At 45.9% G+C, this 23074-nt stretch overlaps 1 protein-coding gene across 2 annotated transcripts in view; it reads right to left on the bottom strand.

Annotated features, from left to right (window-relative positions):
* Positions 1 to 23074, bottom strand: part of mthfd1l (methylenetetrahydrofolate dehydrogenase (NADP+ dependent) 1 like) — a 218083-nt gene that overhangs the window by 34070 nt on the left and 160939 nt on the right. For both annotated transcript variants that reach the window (XM_038805377.1, XM_038805387.1), the window contains exons 25-26: positions 18769 to 18876; positions 16232 to 16384 (exon numbers count right to left, since the gene is read on the bottom strand). In XM_038805377.1, the coding sequence (XP_038661305.1) occupies positions 16232 to 16384; positions 18769 to 18876 (261 nt within the window). The remainder of the gene's footprint in view (positions 1 to 16231; positions 16385 to 18768; positions 18877 to 23074) is intronic.

The raw sequence follows: 23074 nt of genomic DNA, 5'->3' as shown, positions 1-23074 counted from the left end.
ATAGCCCTGTTCGTTTTATACAATGGGGAGCTCTGCTCGCCGGAAATGCCCGTTGTAGCGGGAGATCAGGACGCCATTCCTCCCGATCTCAGAGGACCACAAATAAAATCCCTGACCTCACCCCAGCCCGAAAGCAACATAGAAGGGTCCCTTGGCCCCTCTAACACCCAGGGTGGGCAACCCGGCCCAATTGCGCACGTGCAAAAATGCCAGCCTGACACCTTAGCAGTGCCAGGGCACCACCCTGCCACTTATGGCAGCTCCCCCAATTGCCTCTCCTGCCCCCTTGCCTGGATCGCGAACATCTCACTCCCCCCCCCCCCCCCCATGTTCAATTTGCAGCCCGAAACTGGCCAAAATCCCCATAATTTCTTCCATCCCTTCCAATGGGTCCGAGACATACAAGAGCAGATCGTCCACGTATAGCGAGACTCTGTGTTCCACCCACCCCTGGACCAGTCCCTTCCAGCCCTTTGAGGCTCTCAACGCAATTGCCAGCGGTTCTATGGCCAGTGCCAACAGCGTGGAGAAGGGGCATCCCCACCTCGTCCCCCGGTGCAGCCTAAAATAGCCTGATGTCAGCCTGTTTGTCCGAACACTTGCCACGGGCGCCTGATACAGCAGCCTGACCCAGTCAATGAAGCCCCGCCAAAATCCAAACCGCCCCAGTACCTCCCACAGATAATCCCATTCCACCCGGTCAAATGCCTTCTCTGCATCTATTGCGACCACTACCTCTACGTCCCTATCCTCTGGGGCATGCTCCCTCTCCAGGGACACCTGGCTGTGAACGTAGCTGCAGTGGAGGGAAAAAAATAATTGCGTACTTTTTATATTAAAAAAAGATACAACGGGTCTTCTAACGTCGGACATCCATCTTGCAGCTGTCGAAGCTTCAGTGCTGGAGAAGACTGCGTCTGTCCCAGGGGACGGTGGACTACCTTTGCCAGGACCAGTAAGAGCTGGCATCACATGGAATGGGTGGACACCCACTGCCTGTGGCTCTGAACGTCTATGCAGGTGGCTCGTTTCAGGGCAGCAGCAGTGACCTGTGTGGTATTTCCCACTCAGTCGCGCACAAATGCACAAGGGAAGTAACAGATGCCCTTTATGCAAGATCCCACATGTATTTAAACCTGGACCAGACGATCCAGGATTATGGGCTTCATAGGCATGCCCCAAGTGCAGGGTGTGATAGACTGCACCCATGTGGTCCTGTGGTCTCCATGGTATCATGCAGTGTCATTCATGAACCGCAAGCAATCCCACTCGCTCCATGTACAACTCATTTGTGACCACACAATACGCATAATAAAGGTGTGTGCCTGTGTCCCAGGGAGGGTCCAAGACAGTTGCATCTTGGGGAGCTCGCAGAATTCCTGATTTAGAGGGAGAGCAGCGGCTGGAGGGATGGCTCTTCAAGGACAGGGCGTACCCACTCAGGAGGTGGCTGATGATGTAAGTATGGAGGCCACAAACGTCTGCAGAGACTCCTACAATGAGGCTCAAGCATCGATGTGAATGCTGATCGCCTAACAGAGAGCTGAAAGTGTCCTGCCAGTGAACGGGCTTATTATGGGTTTCAGAGACACTGGATGACCTCTCATCTGCTGCAGATCCATCCAAGGTCAGGGGTCCTGGTGATTTACTCCAATTAACAACATCAGAGATGGCCAGCCACTCTACACTTTGCAACCCTATGGCCTCCTTATCACTGGAGAAGAATTGCAGAAATTAGGCCCTAGCGCTGATGGGGGTGGTGTCCTGTGCTAGCAGCAGCAGTGCTTCTTACTGAGTCATCAGTGTGAGAGACATTCTCGCAGTCCACAGGAATGAAGCTCCGGGTGTGCCGGAGGCTTGCAGAACATGGCGCCATGAAATGACCTGGTGGAGGATCTGCTCGTGACCAAAGTAATGCTTAACACAAGAGCTATATTACAATGGCGTCCATCTCAACTAGTGCCTAGGTTCACCTGGGCCCACTAGGTGCCTACAGTTTCTTACTCTTTCTCACCACGTCTAGTGTCTCCTCAGGATCCACAGCTGAGGTTGAGCAGCCTGCTGCCATCCAGGCCCTGTTACCAGAGATGATTTTGTCAGGCATCCCCTGGGGGACGTGGAGCTGCCTTTGGGCAGCACAGGGATTGCAGTGCTACCCTGCCCGGTGTGCTGGGCTGGAGAAATGTCGTTCACAGGAAGACAGTGTCAGAAGGGAGGACTCAGGGCTGCGCTTCTGATGATCCTCTTCCCTTTGCATGTCGGGGGCCCCTGTGCTTCTCCATGGGATAGAGGGGGGCAGCTGGTGCGAGATCCAGAAGCCCCGCTGTCCTCTGGCGCCGACGCTCGTCAATTCCCACCAGTGCTTGCACCATGGAGACCATGAGCTGAACCATGGAGCGGACATTCTCTGCACGTCATGTGCCAAGGTCACCACTGCGGACCCCACCCTTGCAGTGTTGGCCTCGTTGTGTGGGAGTGATAGCACATCTCCTTGGACAGAAGGCGATGGGATTCCTCCAGTTGACCTTGCACTCCAAGGAGATGCTGTCATCCTTGAAGATCTCTGCGCGTCTCCAATTCTAGCCACTGCCGCATTCCCAACTTTAATCACCCTTAGCAACCAATCCTTCATCAGCCTGGGCCCTAAGCTTTGGAAAGTCCTTGGGAAGCCTAGTAATTTCTTAAATTACTGCTTGAAATCTGCTTCCCACCCTAATAGCACGTTAATAGCCTTGGTGTCAAACTTTGTTTCACAACACTCCAGTGAATGAAAACGATTGGATGCAAGAAGTTTAGAGCACCCATCATCAGCAGTGTCAACATCAAGATAATCTATGGCCTCCAGCTGTTTGGGTCTGAAATAAACTCCGTAATCTCAGTACAAAAAATTTGGAACTGATGTGAATCAAAGAAAGAAATCGCATTTACAAAGTGCCTTTCACAATCTTCGGATTTAAAGCACAATCAAAGTGCTTTGCAGCCAATGAGGTACTTTTGAAGTGCAGTCACTGTTATGATGTAGGGAAACACAGCAACCAATTTGGAAATATCAAGGTTCCTCAAATCAGCAATGTGACATAGAATCATAGAATTTACAGTGCAGGCCATTCTGCCCATCAAATTGGAAAGAGACCCTACTTAAGGCCACTCCTCCACCCTATCCCCGTGACCCCACCTAACCTTTTTGGACACCAAGGGGCAATTTAGCATGATTGATCCACCTAACCTGTGCATCTTTGGACTGTGGGAAGAAACCGGAGCTCCCAGAAGAAATCCATGCAGACACGGGGAGGAAGTGCAAACTCCACAAATAGTCACCCGAGGTCGGAATTGAACCTGGGTCCCTGGAGCTGTGAGGCAGCAGTGCTCACCACCGTGCCACCCCGAATAGATAAACTGTTTTAGATCATGGCTGGCAGATAAAGATTGTCCAGGAGAATATGTCAAGGAGATGAAGGAAAACTCCTATTTGCTTCTTTAAAATAGTACTGGGATGTCAGACAGCACCTCAGACAGTATAGCACTGACCTGGATTACATGCTCAAGTCTCTGGAGTCAGACTTGAATTTATGACCTTCTGACTCAGAAGCAAGAGTGCTAACGTGGGGCCAAGGCTGACATCTATTACTGGCATTCATTAAATAGTCAATGGTAATTTCCTATTGGTTGAGAAAAGCAACTGAATGTTTTGAATGGTAGGAGCTGCACGAAGGAGTGCATGCTGAGATTGGTTGTGTTGGAAACCAGTTAAAAGACTGACTCCTGAATGCTAAAGATAAAATTTCCATTCAAAGCATGCCAATCTTTTCCAGGAGGAATTGATTTTGACAGCTTCTCTAGTTCAGGGCAATTGTTCCAGTCAAAACCTTCCAGCCATTGTTCAACTTGGATCACAAAAGTAGATATCACAGATCTGTTCTTTTTTGGTTTGAACCCAGTTGTGTTACTGAGGGATGTGGACTGGTGGAATACAACTGATGCAGGGCACAGAATGGTTTCACAATCGTCATTTCAATCAGGATCAGGTGTGAATCCAAATGTTTCTGTTAATATTGCGGGTGCAGTACATCAGGCCATTCAGCTCAAAGTGCTTGTGCTGGCTCTTTAAGTAGCTATTCAATTAATTTCCCCAACCTCCATGAGAATTCTCCGACACCCCCGCCAGCCGGATGGGTTGGGGGGGGTGGAGTCAGCAAGACACCCAAAAATAAGTGGGATCTTCCAATACTGCCCACCATGACGGATCGGGAATCCTGCAGAAGGCTGGTGTGAAGCCGATTTGCCTTCCGCCAATGGGATGCAGATGAAGACCCGAATGAAATCTCCCACAACGCCACATTCAGCAGGAAAGCACGCCGGTTCAGAATACATCTGGACTAAGGTGATATGCAGAAGTCAGAACTTAGCTGAAGGTGGCCTAGGGTTGCTTCCGGAGGTCAGGATGGAAGCCACTAGCGACGCTGGAACACCACATAGGGAAGAGCATCTTTAGGTGGCTCTTTCAACTTTCATGTTTTTGATACGGTCCATCTTCCAGCTTCAATGTTCCCAGAGGCCCATCTTCTTTCTTCAACAGTGCATAAGTGGTGTTGGGAGTGACTTTTAAATACGGCACACAGATATGAGAGCAAGACGTGTTCAATCAAGTCCACTCCACCATGGAAGATAGCACAACAACCCCCGATGCCTAATTAATTATGCCAGCGAAGGAAGCTATGGTCATGCCTGCCAGTCAGCCTCTGCAGCGGGAAACACTCCCCCCACCCCACCATGGGAATTGCGCTCCATCTTTCCCCAGAGACCCACATTTCTTTTTCAAAGATACATCCATATCCCTTTTGAAAGTCAGTTTGAATCTGCTTTCATCACTTCTTCAGGCAGTGCATTCCATTTCACAACTCTGCAGAAAAAAATTTCATCTTCCCTGGTTCTTTAGACAATAGTTGAATCCATGCCCTCTGGTTATTAATATCCCTGCCAGTGAAAACAGCTTCGCCCCACCTACTCTTAACATTTTTCACAATTCTTTCATTGGAAATCCAACACTCCAGGCACTATATGTGATGTGCAGAGACTTAAGTTATACAAACAAATGACTGCAGATGCTGAAATCTGAAACAAAAACTGGACAATCTCAGTAGGTCTGACAGCATCTACGGAGAGAGAAGGGAGTTAATGTTGAGTCTGGATGACTCTGTCAAAGCTAGTGAGAACTGTAAATAGGAGCAGATTTATACTATTGTGTGTGTATGTGTGGAGTGGGATTTTTTTTTGGATTTTGTTTATTGTCACGTGTACCGAGGTACAGTGAAAAGTATTTTTCTGCGGCCAGCTCAACAGATCATCAAGTACATGAAAACAAAAGGAAATAAAAGAAAATACATAATAGGACAACACAAGGTACACAATGCAAGTACATAATACCGGCATCGGATGAAGCATACCGGGTGTAGTGTTAATGAGGTCAGTCCATAAGAGGGTCGTTTAGGCATCTGGTAACAGTGGGGAAGAAGCTGTTTTTGAGTCTGTTCTCAGACATTTGTATCTCCTGCCCGATGGAAGAAGTTGGAAGAGTGAGTAAGCCGGGTGGGAGGGGTCTTTGATTATGCTGCCTGCTTTTCCCAGGCAGCGGGAGGTGGAGATGAAGTTAATGGATGGGAGGCAGGTGCGTGTGATGGACTGGGCGGTGTTCACGAGTCTCTGAAGTTTCTTGCGGTCTTGGGCCAAGCAGTTGCCATACCAGACTGTGATGCAGCCAGATAGGATGCTTTCTATGGTGTTTCTGTAAAAGTTGTTAAGAGTTAACGCGGACATGCCGAATTTCCTTAGTTTCCTGAGGAAGTATAGGCACTGTCGTGCTTTCTCAGAACATACAGTGCAGAAGGAGGCCATTCAGCCAATCGAGTCTGCACCAACCCACTTAAGCCCTCACTTCCACCCTATCCTCGTAACCCAATAATCCCTCCTCACCTTTTTGGACACTAAGGGCAATTTAGTGTGGCCAATCCACCTAAACTGCACGTCTTTGGACTGGGAGGAAACTGGAGCAACCGGCGGAAACCCACACAGACACGAGAACGTGCAGACTCCGCACAGACAGTGACCCAATGGGGAATCGAACCTGGGATCCTGGCGCTGTGAAGCCACAGTGCTAGCCACTTGTGCTACCATGCTGCCCAAACGGTGGCAGCTGGATAGAAGGCCAGCGATAGGTGGAGATTGACAAAGATGTTGTAGACAAAAAGGCAAAGGGAATGTAAATGGTGAGGAGGTAATGGCTAAGAAGAGTGCTGATAGTATAGTGGTGCACTAGGAGATCAAAATATGTTAATGGCATAACCAAGGTGAGCAGTGTATCAAAGGCCAACTTGGAACAGGGAACAGATAGATCAAGTGGAGGAGGGGGCAGAGGGAGGAGACAACGGTGAGGGAAAACTGATCGATAGAAGAAATTAAAATGAATTGATAGAAATAAAAATGGGGTGATGGTGGAGGAGAGAATTCACAGTCAGAAGTTGTTGAACTCTGAGTCCAGAAGGCTATAACGTGCCTAAATAGAAAAATGAGCTTGTGTTCCCCCAGTTTATGCTGGGCTTTAATGGAACATAGCAGCAGACCAAGGACAGACATGTGGACATAAGAGCATGAAGGCGAGTTGAACTGGCAAGTGACAGGAAGGTCTGTGTCCTACTTGCGGATGTTCTGCAAAAAGTTAACCCATTCTGCACAGAGCCTCTCCAATTGTGACAAATGCAGAATTTTGGGTTTATTAGGGCAATTTAAGAGTTAAAAGCCTGGGTTAGAGTGTGTTTGACTGCAGTTGTCATGTTTTTAAAATAATCTTGTTTTGCAAGGCCAGAAAGCTTTTAAAGACGCAGAGGTGAAATTGTCCAAAGTAAAAAGCCTAGTTGTTTGACTAGGAGGAGTCAATTTGTTTTCAGCTTGGGGAGATGTAATTGCTGAGTGGAGCCAAGGCTTCAGATTTTTTGAGAGAGCTTCTGAGATGAGTTTTGATCTGGCTATCACTTTTAGATCACAATTAAGGTATTTTGCTCTTAGTTGCATAGTAAACAAAATATTTAACGCAATGCAGACTTGTGACAAGGGGGACAATAAACAGTTGAAATAGCTTTTTGAAGACATCCAGCCAAAGTTTGCAGGCGTTCTAACAGGAGCCAAATTGATTCTGGAAAGCCAGTGGGATATAGGATGGATTGAGAGCTGTATGTTTTCTCCTTTCTTTTGCTTAATTGGGAACAGAGATAGTAATTAAGGATATTGTATTTATTGTATTGAGTAGTATTGTTTCAGGGGTAATTGTAAGCTATCTTCAGGTGTGATGTTAAAGAGTTTAATATTAAGTTTATAATAAAGCTTTGTTTTAAATAACCAAATCCCTATTCCTTTGTGCAATCACTCCTACAGTGAAGTATTCTTTCCGCACAGTCTTACAAAATAAAATAAAATATTGGGGGCGGAATTCTCCGCAAGGCCCGACGCCGTCGTGAAACCTGGAGAGGTTCACGACGGCGTCGGAAGCCTCTCCCGGCCATCTATTCGGGGGGATAGGTGGGCCGTACCGGGAAACTCGGCGGCCGGGCCTGGTCCCTGGCTTCAAGGCTCGGCGCGCCAGGAATGATGCCGCGGCAGAGCCTAATGAAGTCAGCCGCACATGCGCGGGTTGGACAGCTCAAACCCGCAAAATGCGCGGTTGCCATCTTTCCCCTTAGCCACCCCCAAAGATGTGGCGGCTTGATCTTGCGGGGCGGTGGAGGGGAAAGAGTGCGTCCCCTTGAGACGCCGGCCCGACGATCGGTGGGCCAGTCCTCCCGAGCACAGTCGTGGTGCTCGATCCCCGATCCCCCCGCCCCCCCCCACTTACCTGGCGTACCATGTTCACGACGTCAGCGACCAGGTGTGGTTGCCGCCGTCGTGAACAGGTCGGGAACGGCAGGCTGCTCGGCCATCCGGGTCGGAGAATTGCGGGCCGCCGTGAAAAATGGCGGCCCACGTTTCTCCGAGCGGCGTGTCGGAAAACCGGACATGCCATTTGGGGGGGAGAGAGAGAGAACAGTGGGAACGGACCTCCCGCTATTCTCCCACCCATCGTGGTTGCGGAGAATCGCGCCCTGGGGGTTCTGGCAGGTATCCTAGCCACTGGTATGGGAGCGTAATATAATGTAGAGTAGACTGCATTGGGAGCAGTGAATGCAATAGACCAGATTGAAGGAGGTGCACGTGAAGCACCACCTTACCTGAAAAGAGTGTTTAGGCCCTTGGAAGGTGAGTAGGGAGGAAGTAAAGGGGCAGGTGTTACACCTGTGATTGCATGGGACGATGCCATGGGAAGAGAGAGAGAGGGGTGTTGGGGATGATATACGAATGGACAGGGTATCCTGGAGGGAATGGTCTCTGTGGAATGCTGACAGGGGGAAGTAAGTGGAAGAAGTGTTTGGTGATGGCATCATGTTGGAGAAGGTAGAACTGGAGGAGGATGATCCTTTGAATGCGAAGGCTGGTGGTGTGAAAAGTGAGGATAAAGGGGACCCTATTCTGACTCTGGAAGGGTGGGGAAGGGGTGAGAACAGAGGTGCGGGAGATGGGTCGGATACGGTTGAGAGCCCTGTCGACCACAGTGGGTGGGAAACCACGATTAAAGAAGAATGAAGACATGTCAGCAGCACCATTCTGGAAAGTGGCATCATCAGAGCAGATGCAATGGAGGCGAAGGAACTGGGAGAATGGGATGGATTCCTTACAGGATGTTGGGTGTGAAGAGTAGTATTTGAGGTAAGGATCAGTGGGCTTGTAATGGATATTAGTAGACAGTCTATCCCCAGAAAAGGAGATAGGAAGGTCAAGAAAGGGAAGGGAACCGTCAGAGATGGACACGTGAAGGTGACAGAGGGGTGGAATTTAGAAGCAAAATTAATAATTGTGTCCCGGTCCAGACGGGAACATGAAGCGGCACTGAAACAGTCATCAATGCACCAATAAAAGAGTTGTGGGATGGGGCTGGAGTAGTGTTCCAGATACCCCATAAAGTGACAGGCAAATCAGGACGCATGCGGCTACCCAAAGTCATACCTTTGGTTTGGAGGAAGTGAGACAAGGGAAAGAGGAAATTGTTTTGTGAGAGGGCATGTTCAGCCAGACGGAGGAGAATGTGGTGGATGGGGATTGTTCAGGCCTCTGCTCGAGGAAAAGCGGAGAGCTCTCAAACCTGGTGGGAAATGGAGATATAGAGGGATTGGAAATCCATGGCAAAGAGGTGGTAGTTAGAGCCAGGGAACTGGAAGTTTGCCGATATAGATGGGAAGGGGCTGGGCAAGAGGAAAAAGGATGGAGCGAAGATAGGACACAAGTTATCCTAGTGGTTGCACTTCATTGATGGGCGTACTGTCAGCAAAAAGGAGCTCCTCTGGGCACTTGTAATGGGCTGGAGTTGTACTGCAGCCAGTGTGATGTTCAAGGTGGCACAGGACTGTGGCTTCAGTGCACTTGAGATCAGAGTGGGACTGAGTTAACATTGCTGCTCTTTGACCCATGCATCACTGGAAATGCCAAAAAAGCAGAGCGTAACAGAAACGGAAGTGTGCCAAGTGGTCAGACTGAGCAAACAAACCAAACGTCAGCATTATTTGGTAGGAAAATCAGCATGATCTTTTTAACACAACTTTTGGGATTTTGGTACAAATCAAATTGGTTGGGGAACACTACTGTCAGAATTTAGCATCCCTGGTTGCCTACCAAACCGAGACAACAAACTGACTGCCGATATCTAAAATTTCAATCTGCATGCAAAATGAGCTATGCTCCCTGCATGCAATTGCAGAATCACAGTTAGTGGGATTTAGTGTGTTGTTTGTGTCTAATGGCCATATCATGAAAGGCTACATTCAACTATAAAATCACAGTATGATCAGCAGTGATATTGAGATTTAGTTTATTGACTAACAGAGAGGAACAGGAGGAGACCTTTCAGCCCATTGGACCTGCTTCATTATTCAATCAGATCATGGCTGATCTGTAACTCAACTCAATTTACCTATCTTTGCTCCATTTCACTTAATACCTTGACCCAACAACCATTACCTTTTGAGAGAACGAATGCTTCCAGATTTCATCCCTGAACATCCAAGCTCTAATTTTATGGTTATGCCTCTTTGTTCTGGGTTTCTCCATTAACAGAATTTTTTTTTTCTATCTACACCATCAAATCCTTCAAATCGTCTTAAAAAACTCCATCAGATAACCATTCAATCTCTTGCACTCAAGGAAATATTATAACTTCTAACCATCAAGTTAAACACAACAGTAAAGCATGGTGAAAAAGCTTATGCTGGGCCCCAAGTGCAATCAAGTTGGCCATAACAGTCAAAAATAACCTTTGTGTGGTGATGTTAGAGATCAGGGAGGCAGCTGGATGCATTTCTTTGCCCCAGGGTCAGATCTACTCTGAACCTCTCTCCATGTTTGGACATGAAACACTATGCTCCTGACATTACCTTCGACTGTTGTTCCTAAAAAAACTAGAGATGGGAAAAAAAAATCACCAGCTCCAGAACAAACCCTGCTCAGAGTCTCATTAAGGTATTTAAACACCGTCCTGCATCAACCTAACACTACTTCTGGCCCACCATCACTCAACGTACTGAGTATTACAGAGTATGGAGAGGTGAGAAGTGGAGAGGGACCTGGGAGGAGGGAAAGGAAAAGCGAGAAGGGAGGGGTAAGGGAGTTCTCCTGGTTCAGTGGGCCATGTTCTCAGCAGGGAGGTGAGGGGGCATTGCCATTAATGACAAGAGGAAAAGACAAAGGTAAGTGAAGTCTCAGTTTGGGGATTAAGAATAGGAATCTATAATTTCGAATATGTGGGGTTGGTGGCGGCACTACCTACAAGCTTGTTAAAATGCAGACTCTTAAAATGGAGTTGGCCTCGAAGTAGGTGTTTTCAGTACATTTGACAGAAAGTAGTGATCCACCCAATAATTCAATACAAAAAAAAAAATTAGTAAATACACATTCTACCTGCTGCAAGTGAAGGATAACACATCCAAATGCAAAGTTACATGCTAACTAGACAAGACACCAAAATGGCAGAGGTGGTATAAAGTAATGTCATGACGCGCTGAGCAATGGAGATATCAAAACATCCATTATGTACATGTTTGCAAGTCTTCCTCCAGAATGAGCAGCAGCCACCTTTGGAATTAACCTGGAAATTTGTCTTGGATGAGAAAAATGTTCAGTTGGGAAACCAAGGCATCAGACGCATTGTTGGGAAACACCGAATACATAAAATGCATAGCTCAGAAATAGGTCATTCAGTCCAGCTGCTCTATGCTGGTGTCTGTGCACTTGACCGTATCCTCCTCCCACTCTTCATTTACTTATGCAACTTTCCCTTAAATGCATCTATGCCATTCATCCAAACGAAAGTCCCACATTCCAATCAGTTGGAGGATTCTCCTGAATCTCTCAATGACTACCTTACTTTTAGAACTCCTCGTTATGTTCTGACCCAAGTGGAAGCATTGTAGTCAATTATATTAAACCCCTATATAATTTTAAAGACCGTTCACAGCGTTCTCTAGAGAAAAGAACCCCAAGCCTGTTAAAACTTCCTCAATAAGCAAATCCCTCAGTTTTACAGATATTGAGTGCCCCTTTTTATTACATGGAGGTCAGAACCATGAGTAGCAATGTTAAGTCTGATGAAATTCAGGTGGGCAGATACATGAGCTAATCATATAACATATGGCCCACATTACACTGGGAGGAAGAATGTTGGCGGCTCCTGCAAAGAGTGCTGAATAATTCAGATATTCCAGCAATTGCCAACTACAAATTACACATAGATGTCACAGATTTAGTCCCGAGCCTTACGAGCACTAGCCTGGAGTTCTATACCATAATTCTCCAGGGGAAAAAACAACTCAAATTTGAAATGTACGTTTCTCTTTATGCACATCATGTTTCACAGAAATCTAGGATGAATTTTGGATGTCAGCGAGGGATTTGCTCCACAATCCTTTCATATTTAAAAGAGAATGTCAAATTCTATTTTTTTCCGCGCCTCATCGGAAGCATTCCAATATCAATCACTGATCAATTTATGGCAGTTTGATAGAAACAAAACAACTGATGTCACAGGTTAAATGTTCACTCCCTCCACCACCAGTGCTGTGACTGCAGTGTGAACTATGTAGAGAATACACTGCATTTTATTTTTATTTAAATACAGGGGGTTGGATTCTCCAACCCCGCGTTGGGTCGGAGAATCGCTGGGGGGGGCCACGCCCCAGCGATTCCCCCCGCGCGATGGGCCGAGTGCTTGCCGAATTCCGCCGGCGTCGTTCTGGTGCGGTCCTACCTGGCGGGACCTCCGCGTTCATGCTGCGGGGAACGGCCTGGTTGAGGGGTGGCGGGGATCCGACATCCAGGGGGGGGGCTCCACTGTGACCTGGCCCGCAATCGGGGCCTACCAATCGGCGGGCGGGCGTATCCCGGTGGGGGCCTATCTTCCTCCGTGCCGGGCCCCTGTAGGCCGTTGCCATGTTACGTCAGGGCCGGTGCGGAGATGGCAACCCACGCACATGCGTGTACTCACAGGCCGTTGTGTGCATGCGCGAACTCACGCCGCCCGTGCTGACGCCCGTTTTGGCAGCTGGAGCAGCCCAAGGCTCTCCAGTGCCATGCTGGCCCCCTGTGCGGCACAGGATCGCTGATCCTAGGGGTCAGATGACGCCGTTGGAAAACGATCTGGCATTTACGGCGGAGTCAACACCCAGGATCGGAGCATTCCGCCCAGGATCCTTCAGATGAAATTTAGCAAAATTTGGAATTGGAGAGGTTTGCTGATCAGGCATCAATTTTTCCTGCCTTCCTAAAATCTATTCTTCAAATTTAGGGAATTTGAAGGTCTTCCAAAAAAATCCTCATACTTATTTCTTTTTAAAAATAAATTTAGAGTACCGAATTCCTTTATTCCCAAATAAGGGTCAATTTAATGTGGCCAATCCATCTACTTGCACAATTTTGGGTTGTGGGAGTGAGACCCACGTAGACACAGGGAGAATGTTATTTCGAAGTGGAAGGGGATAATGGACAATGCCAACATCCCAACGACAACCATCTTAAACTTCATTTATACATCACCTTTAATGTGGTAAAATGTCCCAATGCGATTCTCAAACATTTTTTTTTAAATAAACATTTTATTGAGATATTTTTGGGTATTATGACAACAACACAATAAACAATGCACATGAAACTATAAATATAGTGCAAAAGCCGTCTCCCTCCCCTACAGGTCCCACATTTATTAACCCCCCCCCTTCTGCTGATGATTGATTTTCTGCAAAGAAGTCGACGAACCCTAACAGTGATGGGAAGACATTGAAACATGAACAGGAACCTCAGGAGGACCGTCATCTTCACCATCTGCACCCTCCCAGCTAATGACAACGGGAGCGCGTCCCATCTCCGAAAATCGTCCTTCATTTGGTCTACTAGCCAGGCCAGATTTAATTTATGCAGCCGGTCTCATTCCCGTGCCACTTGAATGCCGAGGTACCTAAAGCTTCCCCCTACTAATCTAAACAGCAGCCCCCCCCCCCCCCCCCCCCCCAATTGCCTCTCCTGTCCCCTCGCCTGGATCGCAAACATCTAACTTTTTCCCCATATTTAACTTATACCCTGAAAACCGGCCAAATTCTCCTAGAATCCTCATGATTTCTTCCATCCCCTCCAATGGGTCCGTACATACAGTCTGCATAGAGCGAGACTCTGTGACACACACACACGACCAGTCCAAGCACTTTAAGGAAGAGGGTTTAGGAAGCTTAGGGCTGAAGCAGTTGAAGGCACAGTTAACAATGAAGTGATGAAAATCATGGATGTGCAAAAGGTCAGAATTGGAGGGTCATAGGTTGGGACAAAGTTACAGAGATATGGAGATATCAGACTGCAGGGATTTGAAAATAAGGATCAGAATTTAACACTGGCACATATACTAGAAAGCCTCAATGTAGGTTGGCGACCACAGCTGTGATGGGTGAATGGAACTCGGTTTGAGTTGGGATAGAGAGGTTGGCAAAGATTTTGCGGTGGATGCAAGTTCAACCAGGATAGTATTGAAATAGGCAGGTCCAGAGATAATAAATGGCATTGGAGTCCCAGCATCAAATGAGTTGGGGTAAGGATGGAAACCAGCAACATTATGTAGGTGGAAGTGAGCAGGAAACAATTAACTGGAAGTATTCCAAATAACATGCACTGCAGTGACCCATTAAGTACCCAAAATGCTAAAACCTCAGTGACACCAATTACAAATCCAACCAAGTCCTTTTCCATGAGAATGTTTTCTAAGCACATTGACCTCTAACTTGCATTGAACATTCTTACAAATGGTCAACTATGATTCAGTTAATAGCACTCACGCCTCAGTGTCAGAGGATCGCACGTACACATTGTACTTAGAGATTAGAGGAAAATCTGGGCTGACATTACAGTGATATACTGAAGGCGTGCTGCACTGCTGGTAGTGGCATCTTTCAGATGAAACATTCAATCTCTCAGGTGGATGTATTAGAAACCAGCATCATTTTTGAAGGAAAGCACAGAATTCTCCCCAGTGTCGGTCAATATTTATCACTCAAACAGGATTACCATACATAATCTGATCATTATCACATTGCTGAATGTGGGAATTTGCTGAGCACAAACTGGCTATCACATTTCCTACATTACAGCAGGGATGATATCATAAAAAGTATTTAATTGACTGTGAAGTGCTTAGGGACGTCCCAATGATGTGAATTTAAATGCCTGTTCTTTTTCTCTCTGCAAGAAGGAACATTCTTACATTCTACTTGGTACAGTACTAAGACTCAGAATTAAGGCCCCTCTTTCATTGAATTATATAACACAAAAGACCATTTCGTCCAACTGGCCTGTGCCAGCATTTTCTTTTTTTCTTAAATCATTTTTATTGGAATTTATTTTTACAGAAAATATAAAATATAACAAACAATGAAATGCAACAAAATAACCCATAACAACTGTAACACCCCCAGACCGTATCAACGCATGTATCATATCTCCCCCCCCCCTCCACACTTGCCGAGTAAAACAAATTCTCATTTTGGCTCTTTTGATAACAACCTGAATTATCTGTGTCCTCTGGTCAATGGCCTACCTGCCAGCGGAAACAGTTTCTCCTTATTACTCTACATGGGGGCCGGTTTAGCTCAATTGACTGGACAGCTAGTTTGTGATGCAGAGCAAGGCCAAAAGTGCAGATTCAATTCCGTACCGGCTGAGGTTATTCATGAAGGCCCGCCTTCCCAACCTTGCCCCTCACCTGAGGTGTGGTGATCCTCAGGTTAAATCACCAGTCACCTCGGGGAAAGCAGCCTACGGCAATCAGTAACTATGGCGACTTTATTTCATTACTCTACCAAAGTTATATACACCCCATGATAAATTGCCCGTAGTGTAAGGTTAATGGGGGGATTGTTGGGTTACGGGTATATGGGTTACGTGGGTTTAATTAGGGTGATCATTGCTCGGCACAACATTGAGGGCCGAAGGGCCTGTTCTGTGCTGTACTGTTCTATGTTCTTACTGAATCTGCCCATAACTGTCTCTGTTCTAAGGAAAAGAATAACTCCAGCACATAACTGAAATCTCTCATCCCCAGTATCATTCTTAAAAAATGAATTTGCCTCATTGCATAATTACATAATTAGAAATAAGCGACCGACTGTTTTTGTGGTTTTTAAAAATGCATTTGTGGGATGTGGGTGTTGCTGACTAGTTCAGCATTTATTGCCCATTCCTAATTGTCCTTGAAAAGGTGGTGGTGAGCTATCTTCTTGAACCGCTTCAGTCCATGTGCTGTGGGTACACTCAGTGCTGTTAGGGAGGGATTTCAGGATTTTGATCCAGCAAAGGATCAGTAAAAAGAAAGCAGTAAGAAAGCAATTTGTAAGAAAGGAAGAGCTTGCATTTATTCAATGTCTTTCACAACCTCAGAAAGCCCCAAAGGAAATTATTTCTCTTCATTTCTCATCCAAATCTTTTGCTAGTTACTTCACAGTAAGGTAACATTTTGCTCCCAATTGAGAAGAATGAAAATCTAGCCAACCTGTGTTGATGGATTTACATAATTTCAACCCCTTTGGCCTGTGTTAAATGTCGCACATTTTGGGAACTTGTTACCTACCGTGCCCACCAACGGGTAGATAAAGCCAGCCCCAATACTGGCACGCACATCTCGGATTGGCAGAGTGAATCCACTGGGAACCCCCTTACGCTCGGATTGATGAGAAAGTGACAGATGGGTCTTCGCCATGCAGATTGGCAGCTCCCCGAAGCCCTGAGTCAGGAAGGAGAAACACTAGTCACTGAGCACGTCAGGAAAGCAGACACGGGTGTTAACTACATTGAACATACTTCGGACTGGTTAAACTGGACCTGTACTGAAGGCAGAATCTTCACACGACAAAAGACAGATCAAACATGGACCATGTTTACAAAAACGGATAATGATTTAAATTATTTTTAAAAACCTAATCCGTTTCTGTCAAACAATTATCAAAATAAGTCTCAACTCTACAAACATGTACTTTTAAAATAAAATTACTAGAATGTTCAGCACGGTCCATTCAACCCAACTGGTCCACGTCAGTATTTATGCTCTACATGCATCACCTTCATCTTATTTCATATAACCTCAATGATATATCCTTCTATTCCTTTCTCCCTCATGTACTTATCTAGCTTTCCCATAAATGCATCTATATGATTTGCATCAATTGCTTCATATGGTTACAAGTTAAACTTTTTAAACCACTCTCTGGGTTCATAAACTTTTCCTGAATTCTTTATTGGATTTATTAGTGACCATCTTATATTTATGGCCCTTGGTCTTGGTGCCTCCCACAAAGGGAAACATGTTCCTTATGTTTACCCTATTAAGACTTCTTAACCAAGGCCTCTATTAGGTCACCACTCTGTAACCTCTCCAGAGAAGAGTCCCAGGAGGGTCAATCTTTCCTGATAGTTTAAGCCTTTCAGTTCAAGCTATGGTAGAACTCAGGAGGAGTCTATTTGGTCCACTGTGCATGTGTTGGCTCTTTGAATGAGCCCAGTCATCTGCCTTTTCCCCTCAGCTGTGCCATTTTTTTTCCTCTTCAAATAAGTAATTTCCCATTAAATTGATCTGTTTCCAGCATTCTTTCAAGGAGCTGCATTCCAGATCATAACACACTGTAAAAATTTTCCCCTCATGTTCCTTCTGGCTTTTTACCAACTGCCTAAATGAGCGTCTTCTAGTTTCTGACCATTCTGCCACTGGAACAGTTAATGTTTCTATACTCTACCAAAACTGTACCCGAGTTTGAAACCTGTCTGATCCCCTTTCTCTGCTCCAAGGAGAACAATCCCAGTTTCACTAGTCTCTCCATGTAACTGAAGTCACACATCCCTGATACCATTCCAGTAAACCTCTTCTGCACCCTGCCTAAGTCAAGAATTTATTTTCATTGGGGTAGCCCAGTGGTTAGCACTGCTGCCTCATGGCACCGAGGACCCGGGTTTGATCCTGGCCCTGGGTCACTGTCCGTGTGGAATTTGCACATTCTGCCCGTGTCTGCGCAAGTCTCACCCCCACAAAACCCAAAAGATGTGCAGGGTAGATGGATTGGCCACACTAAATTGCCCCTCAATTGGAAAGAATTGGGAACTCTAAATTTACACTTTAAAAAAAAAGTTATTTTAATTTTTAAAATCTGTACAGTGACTTTCTGACATGTACTCCTTACACCCAAAAAGCTATTTTAGAGATAAACATTTAATCCCCATATGGATTGCATTTGAGCACAAGCCCAATTTAATTTTTTTTTTGTTTTAAATACACGTAGTTTATTATGTATCTTTTTTTTAAAAAAAGGTTTCCATTGGAATTCTGCCAGATTTGAAGGTGGTGCGAGTGTGGAACCCCCTGCCTGAAAGGGTGGTGGAGGCAGAGATCCTCATATCATTTAAGAAGTATTTAGATGTGCACTTCTGATACCAAGGCATACAAGGCCATGGGTCAAGTGGGATTACAATCATTAGGTGGTTGTTTTTGACTGGCGCAAACTCAATGGGCCAAAGGGCCTTTTCTGTGCTGCATGACTAGGATTTGTGAAAATATGGCAATCTTTAATATCCTTAGTCTGCAGGGTACTTTCCTTTTATTCTATGTAAATCAAGGGTTGAACGTATTTTTTCTCTCCCATTGCTATTGAACGATACTGCCTTCAGCTGTCCAACATGCTCTCCTACTGTACAATCAGTGATATGTCCTTTACCTGCAATGTGCACTCTCGCCCTCTCTGCTGTACAATCTACGCTCCTCTCTGGTACTCCTCCTCCTCCCCCCCCCCCCCCCCCCCCCCCCCCCCCCCCCCACCCAACCACCTCTTCCCCCCCCCCCCCCCCAACCAACATATCCTGAAAAGCCTTCTATTGGAACCCGGTTCTTGGCTCACTTTGCCCAACTTTCCCATTTGCGGTTGCCCATTTCACTTCCCTGTGAAGCTTCTTGCGATAATTGTTTACTCTGCAATAAAGAAACTGCATAAACAACTCATGGATTACAACTCATGGGTGGCTTTTTTTGAATATCTTCATCTAAGCTCCCGATACTTCTGTTTAGCAAGAAAAAAATACTATACCAAGCCTTCACAGGCAATTTGGTCATTAAATGTTTCTCACCTGATTGACATACAGATCCACCTTAGTTTGGGCATGAGGTGACAGCTCTATATCCTCAGCCCCGTAAACCTTCTGTGCTATAGTGCGAATCTTTTCCACAATGGGCATCTGTAAAATGAAAAATTTGAATGGTGAAGTGACACAAGAAAGAATGAGAAGATGCAACATAAGCTAAATAGTACAATTTTAAAGGGATGCAGGAACAGAGGGAATTGGGATTTACATAAACAAATCTCTGAAGGTGGCAAGTCGAGAAGGCTATTGAAAACCATGAAGGCTTTCTAACAAATTACAAAAGCCAGGAGTTACATGAAACTTTTGCAAATGATCGGGATAGACCTCAGCTGCAATATCATGCCCAATTGAGGGAACCACGTTTTAGGAAGAAAGAGGGTGCAAAGAAGATTTCCTGGAATGGTCCCAGAGAGTTAGGTGGAGAAGTTACAGAATCTGGGCAAAGAATAGGAAAGCAGGTCATCAAGAAATGAAGAGATGTACGAAATGAGGGGATTTTGATAGACTAAATAGGAAAGGACTGTTTCCATAGTAGGATGATCTGCATCCAAACGATTTAAGGTAACTGGGACAAGAACTAGAGGGGAGATGAGTTATGATCTAGAAGGGACTGCCAGAAAGGTGGTGAAAGTGGTATCAATAATAATTTCCAAAAGGGAATTGATGTAAACCAAGGGCTGGATTTTCCACCGGCGGGATGCTCCGTTTTGCCGGCAGCCCAGGGGTTTCCCTGATGGCGTGGGGCTGCCTCATGCAGACAAGGGGAAAACCCATGCTGACATTGGGAGAAAGTTCAAACTCCAGTCAACCAAGGCTGGAATTGAACCAGGGTCCCTGGCTTGGTGAAGCAGCAGTGCTAACCACTGTGTCACCATGTCACCTCTTGTGTATAATGCAAGGGTGTGTTTCTGAGTGGGTGTGCGCATGTATAAGTATGCAAGGTTGCGTAAGAGAGTGTCTGCATGAGCATATGAAATTTTGGAGAGGCAGCATATTGAACTACTGAGATTCATTGCTTTTGTGAGAAATGGGTATTTGGATGAACTGCAGCAAAACGTGGTCTGCTGGTGTGTATAGCAACAGGGCTAAATATACACAGGATTCAAGTGCAGTGCCTCTAGATCTCCTGCTCTGCCAACAGAGGTGAGTGACTGTGCCGCGACCAGTGGTCACTAAATGTCAGTACACCATAGCATATCTCAAACCGAAGGGCAGCAAAACTTCCAGGTACTTTCGACTGAATCAAATTTAAATGACACTGAATGTGACCACTATTCTTTAGTTTGCCATAACAACAGAAGTGTAAATATTTCCCCATTTACCATTTCATCCATTTAATACATCTTTATTCACCATTGGAAGAGCTTTTATCACGGACAGAATATACCCTTCCATTTGTGCTCTTTTGTTGCTCTCCTGGTCTCGGGGTGAATTAATTAAAAGGTCACTTTCTTCACCATTATCAAATTGAAAAGAAAGACTTGGATTAGTAGTGTCTTCCACAACTTCAGGACATCCCAAAGCACTTTACAGCTAAATAATTGGATTAGAACAGGTCATTATTATGAGAGAGGAAGTGTTAGGTGTGTTAAAAAGCATTAAGGTAGACAAATTCCCAGAGCCAGATGGCATCTATCCCAGATTTCAGAGGGAAGCAAGAGATGAAATCGCTGGGCCTGACAGAAATCTGTGTCCCCATTGGCCACAGGTGAGATCCTAGAGGATTGGAGGATAGCCAATGTTGTGCTGTTATTTAAGAGGGTTGCAAAGATAATCCGGATAATTATAGGCCAGTGAACTTGACGTCAGTCGTAGTGTAATTGTTGGAAAAGATTCTCAGAGATAGGATCTATGCACATTTGGAAGTGACTGGTCTTCTTAGTGATAGACAGCATGGTTTTGTACAAGGGAGGTCATGTCTCACTAATTTGATTGAATTTTTTGAGGTGGTGACAAAAATGATTGACGAGGGAAGGGCTGTGGATGTTGTCTATATGGACTTTAGTAAAGCATTTGATAAGGTCCCTCATGGCAGGTTGGGTGCAAAAGATTAGATCACATGGGGTCAGGGGTGAACTAGCTGGATGGATCCAGAACTGGCTTGGCCACAGAAGACAGAGGGTGGCAGTGGAAGAGTGTTTTCCGATTTGGGGTCTGTAACTAGTGGTGTTCTGCAGGGATCGGTTATGGGACCTCTGCTCTTTGTAATATATATATATATATATATATATATATATAAATGACTTGGAAGAAATGTAGTGGGTCTGATTAGCAAGTTTGCGGATGATACTAAGATTACAGGAGTTGCGGATAGTGATGAAGATTGTCAGAGAATACAACAGGATATAGATAGGCTGCACAATTGGGCAGCAAAATGGCAGATGAAACTTAACCCGCACAAATGTGAAGTGATCCATTTTGGTAGATCCAATTCAGGTGGGAGCTATAAAATAAATGGCAGAACCATCAGGAGCAAAGAGACACAGATCTGGGCGTGCAGGTCCACAGATTCTTATAAATGGCAGCACAAGTGGAAATGGTGGTAAAGAAAGCATATCGCATGCTTGCCTTCTTAGGACGGGGTATCGAGTATAAAAGCTCGAAAATTATGTTACAATTGTATAGAACGTTGGTTCGGCCACATTTGGAATACTGTGTCCAATTCTGGTCACCGCACTACCAGAAGGACGTGGTAGCTTTGGAGAGAGTACAGAAAAGACGTACCAGGATGTTGCCTAGTATGGAGGGTATTAGCTATGAGGAGAGATTGAATAAACTGAGAATGTTCTCCCAAGAGAGATGGAGGCTAAGGGGCGACCTGATAGAAGTTTATAAAATAATTAAGGGTACAGATACGGTGAATAGTTGGAGGCTTTTTCCCAGGGCGGAAACGATAATTACAAGGGGACACAAGTTCAAGGTGACGGGGGAAAGATTCAGTGGAGATGTGCGGGAGAAGTTTTATTTTATTGTTTTTACACAGAGGGTGGTGGTGGCCTGGAATGCACTGCCAAATGAGATGGTTGAGGCAGATATGTTAGCGACCTTTAAGACTTATCTGAATAGGCACATGAACAGACAGGGTATAGAAGGATACAGGCAGTTGGTCTATTAAGGACATGTGATCGGCGCAGGCTTGGAGTTCCTGTGCTGTACTGCTCTTTGTTACGTAGAAAATGAGCAGCCAATTTACTCAGAGCAAGCTTCCTCAAACAGCCATGTGGTAATCACAAGATAATCTGTTTATGGTAACTTGGTGTGGGGACAAATGCTGACCAGGATATAATAGGGAGAACCCTTCTGGTCTTCTTCGAATTGTGCCAAGAGATCTTTAACATCCACCTGAGGGGGCCGACTGGGCCTTGGCTCAACATTGCATCTGAAATGCAGCACCTCTGACAGTACTGATGGAGGGTCAGCACAGCCTGGATAACATGCTCAAGTCCTGGAGTAGGGCTTGAACCCATAGCTTTCCGACTGAGAGGCTGTACTACCATAAGTTCCTCAGTATTGCATTATACAAGAAAACCTCAAAGGCTGGGTCTGAATGAATTTATTGTATAGGAAGCCAGGGTGAGGGGAGAGGAGGTTTAGCTCAGTTGGCTGGACAGCTGGTTCGCGATGCAGTGAGGTGAACAGTGCAGGTTCAATTCCTGTACCGGCTGAGGTTATTCATGAAGGCACCGCTTTCTCAACCTTGCCCTTTTGGCCGAGGTGCGGTGACCCTCAGGTTAAATCACCACCAGTCAGCTCTACCCCTCAAAGGGGGAAGCAGCCTATGCTCATCTGGGTCTATGGCGACTTTCCTTTACTATTAATCTCACTTCTCCCATTCTCCCAGCTTGCTACTGTTTATTTTGGGCAGGTTTAGCTCAGTTGGTTGGATGGCTGGTTCAAGATGCTGAGTGACATTCCAGTGGCACCTGTTCGGGTACACTGACGGAGAATTCAGAATGTTCAGTTCACCAAACAAGCAGGCACCTCACTTTACCGATCAATAAAATCTTTTGAATTATTAGAGTTAGCAGATGGTGGATGTTCAGGGCAGCACGGTGGCGCAGTGGGTTAGCCCTGCTGCCTCACGGCGCCGAGGTCCCAGGTTCGATCCTGGCTCTGGGTCACTGTCCGTGTGGAGTTTGCACATTCTCCCCATGTTTGCGTGGGTTTCGCCCCCACAATCCAAAAGATGTGCAGGCTAAGGGCAGCATGGTGGCCTAGTGGTTAGCACAGCTGCCTCACGGCGCTGAGGTCCCAGGTTTGATCCCGGCTCTGGGTCACTGTCCGTGTGGAG

This window comes from Scyliorhinus canicula, chromosome 1 (genome assembly GCF_902713615.1).
Source record: "Scyliorhinus canicula chromosome 1, sScyCan1.1, whole genome shotgun sequence".
Taxonomy (NCBI): Eukaryota; Metazoa; Chordata; class Chondrichthyes; order Carcharhiniformes; family Scyliorhinidae; genus Scyliorhinus; species Scyliorhinus canicula.
Note: the sequence above shows the minus strand (reverse complement) of the source record. Positions and strands in the feature narration are given on the sequence as shown.